The sequence below is a fragment of the Gallinula chloropus genome, assembly GCF_964237585.1.
Source record: "Gallinula chloropus genome assembly, chromosome: 19".
NCBI lineage: Eukaryota > Metazoa > Chordata > Aves > Gruiformes > Rallidae > Gallinula > Gallinula chloropus.
This window is the reverse complement of record NC_140104.1, coordinates 14,118,629-14,122,367: the sequence shown is the minus strand read 5'-3', so window position 1 is coordinate 14,122,367 and position 3,739 is coordinate 14,118,629. Positions and strand designations below refer to the sequence as shown.

Genomic DNA, 3,739 nt, shown 5'->3' with positions numbered 1-3,739 from the left:
TGACCCTTCAGCCCCAGGGAAGATTTCTTGGCAATATTCTTGAAACCTTTTTTGAAACATGAAGACTTGAAAGACATTCTGGAGAACGAGCAAGAGGCATATACTGGTCTGAACATCCCAGGGGTAGTAAAATTTCTCAAAGACTATTGTAACAAGCCTGAAGGAAAAGGGGAAGGGGAAAGCATCCCTCCCTGTCTTCCCCATAAATTGAGTGCAGTTATTAAACAATGCTGAGATATGTTGCCCAATATATGGACGTCTCATACAAATGTCATCTGAGGCTCATGATCACAGATGATATCTTGTCATAAATCCATACCACACAGTATCGTGGTGGAGGGGTCATGGACAGACAGATGGGCAGAGCCAGGGGCGGGGTGGTGCGGAGGGGGCACTGATGTCATGTGAGGTGGAAAACAGCCTGGATGAACTATGCTCACCTGTGCTGGCTGCTTGGGGAAGTTAACTCTGTCTTGGGTGGAACCAGGAGAACAATGTCCTTGGATATATGGTTTAATCTACAGGTTGTTCTATGTGGATTGGGTGTTAGAATTCATTCTCATGAGTTCCTCACAACTTAGGATATTCTATGATTCTATGATGCTTTGATAATATCTGGGGTATAGCCACAACAGCAATGCCTCCAAAAAAGCCTGAGCCTGACTGTCCCTTCCCACATGGGCAAAGGCTAGCAGTAGAGGTTTTTGCAACCCAGTGAGTCAAAGGCACATGGGAACTTTGCAGCAGGAAATCAGGACAGGAAGAGATTTTTTTTTTCTCATTCTTTGCAAGGAAGAAATAACTAAAAGTGCCTGACTGATCCTAGTCATGGCTTAGGAAAAACCCTTGAGTCTTGAATTCAGCCCACATCTAGTACTGAGAACTGCCAGTGGTATTTGTGGTGTGCCTAAGAGAAATAGATGAGCTCTTAATTATGTCCATTGAAACCAATTAACAGTGCCTGTCATTGATGTGGACACAGGAGTCCTTGGGTGAATTAATGAATTCTCCATAAGAGCTGGTAGCTGCAAAGGGCTGAAAGCCTGCTACACACCTGACTATCCTTCTGGCCAGTGCAGGTATGGTTTCTGGCTCATTTTTCCACGGGCTCTACAGATTTCCTTTCTGGTTTCTGATTTTCCCGTACTGGGGACAGCAGGGGAGGAGAGGGAGAGGTCCTGTAGTAGGACTTTACACTCAGCCCTGCCATCCTGGCATGCATTAACCCTTGCAGAAGGACAAAGCTCTGAGTCTCATTCATAGGAGACCTGTTTTGCATCACTGCCCTCTAGGTGAGGAAGGAAACATGCCATCTCTGTCCACCCCTCTCTTAGTAAAAATGGTTCCTTTGTTCCTGGGGAGAGCCAAGACTTTTCCCCAGGTACCTCCTCTTGGAAACTAATGCAGCACCAGCAGCTGTTCACACATTCTCCCCTTGCTGGAATAACCCCCCAACCAGGGTCAATGATTGCCTTGGGTTTGCAGTGGGTTTTAACTGTGCTGCTCAAACCCTATTTGACCTGATTTTCTACTCAATCCACTCAGCACAGCATTGCTGGCAGGTCCAGTGCTTCAGCCTATACAGCTGTGCACACTGAGAGCTAACACACCCCTTGTACAAGTGAAAGGCTCTGCAATGGTCTTTCCTCTCTTGCAGGTCACAGGAGGTTTTTCAGCTGCTTTCCCAAGATCACAGTTTACAAGAAATTCTTTGCAGACCCTCCTCCACGCCTCTCTCTCCAGGCTGCAACTTTCCTGCCCTCACAGTGAGTGCCTGCAGTGCACATAGGTAGGGGATGCCACCTTCTCCACTGTGAAAATGAGAAATGGGACTTTCCCAAAGAGGACAGTGCTTTCTAGGTGAGCTCCAGTCACTGTGCTGCTTCCCAGATCACGTGAGAGATGGAGCCGCACGTCCTCGCGCCACCTGTGAGCTGTCAGGAGCTGCCGCAAGGCCAGGAGCTTGCCCACAGCACCCACCAGCGTTTTCATGTCCCAAGCCACTGCACAACACAACCATTGTCCCAGAAGGACAACCAGCACTGCAGGCACAGAGGCCAGGAAAGTGTTTGTGTGAGGGGTGCTCAAGCACATTCTCTTTGTCACAGCAGCAGGCCTCCTTGTACTTGCTGTGGCCTGGGTGCTGTTTTCCTTACTGCCCAACATCCAGAGAAAACCTTTTATTTCCATGGGGAACACAAACCAAACCTTGGCCACAGACTTCATCTTCCTGGGTTTCTCCAGCCTTGCAGAACTGCAGAAGCTGCTTCTTGTAGTGTTTTTGCTGCTGTACCTGGTCACTTTGAGCATGAATACTGCTATAATGGTTATCATATGGGTCGATCGCAGCCTTCACACACCCATGTACTTTTTCCTTTGCACCATGTCGTTTTCTGAGACTTGCTACACCTTTGTAATTGTCCCCAAGATGCTGGTAGACTTGACAGCAGAGAGAAAAAGCATTTCCTTCCTGGGCTGTGCTGTACAAATGTACTTCTTCCTTTTCTTGGGGTGCTCCCAGTCTTTCCTCCTGGCAGCCATGGGCTATGACCGCTGTGTTGCTATCTGCCACCCCCTGCACTACAACAGCACTGTGACCTTAAGAGTGTGTGCTCAGCTGGTGGTTGCTTCTGCTCTGTGTGGATGGCTTGTTGCCCAGGTGGTTACCCCCTTGATATTTTGCTTGCCCTTCCAGGCATCCAGGAAACTCAACCATTTCTTCTGTGACATCTCCCCTGTCCTCCGAGTGGCCTCTACTCACACGAGCCTCAGTGAGGCAATTATCTTTATTCTGGGTATCTCTGTCCTTACGATCCCACTGATGTTGATCCTCATCTCATATCTCTTCATTGCCCTGGCCATCTTGCAGATCCCTTCAGCCCTAGGGAGGCACAAAGCATTCTCCACCTGCAGCACTCACCTGATAGTAGTGGTTGTTCATTATGGCTGTGCCTCCTTCATCTACCTAAGACCCAACTCCAGCTACTCATTGGATCAGGATGCATTGATCTCAGTCTCTTATACCATCCTCACTCCTCTGCTCAATCCTATGATTTACAGCCTACGGAACAAGGACATCAAAGTGGCTCTTCAGGAAGCATTCAGGAAAAGCACACTGTCTCAGAAAGTTTTCCAGTGAAGAGGTTAAGATGAGCTACTCCCTGACAGTGTATTTCCAGCAAATATCTTCCTCTTCCAAATAAATATCTCCCCATTTTGTTATGTCTTCTTTTGTTCACAGAGAAGCTTTCAGGAATGACATGACAGCTCATCATGGCAAGTAAGAACCTGTCATTAATAACTAACTAATCTGAGTCATAGTGAGACTGGAAACATGAACTTCAGTAAAAGTTTTTTTTTTTTTAAATGTGGAAGCCCAAATTTGCATTCCAACTATAGTATTTTCTTAGGTACAACTTTTTCATCCAGGCTATTTAATAAATAAATAGCATAGCTGTTGAGAGAAGTTCACAGTGAAACCTGTTTTTTTAAGGAGATGGCAAACTCAGGACCATGCACATATTGTGCATCAAGATACCACTGAGGTCTGACACCTGCCCATCTGCATGATATTGTGGTACTGATCAACGAAGCCTGCAAGGCACCAGCCCACCTTTGCTATGGACTAAATTTATCCCCACAACCATGAACCAAACCTCAGATGATATATTCGCTTGCTGACCTGTGTGAAGCTGACCACAAACCTAACGACCTCTTGCAAAGCGTGTGTCCACCAACT

General features: G+C 46.9%; 1 protein-coding gene across 1 annotated transcript; it reads left to right on the top strand.

Annotated features, from left to right (window-relative positions):
* Positions 1-2,188: 2,188 nt before the first annotated feature.
* LOC311199264 (olfactory receptor 10K2-like) lies at positions 2,189-3,139 on the top strand (the record flags this gene model as incomplete). Its single annotated transcript, XM_084273324.1, has 1 exon — positions 2,189-3,139. One exon carries the CDS (start codon positions 2,189-2,191, stop codon positions 3,137-3,139), a length of 951 nt encoding a protein of 316 aa, XP_084129450.1.
* Between the last annotated feature and the right edge of the window lie 600 nt (positions 3,140-3,739).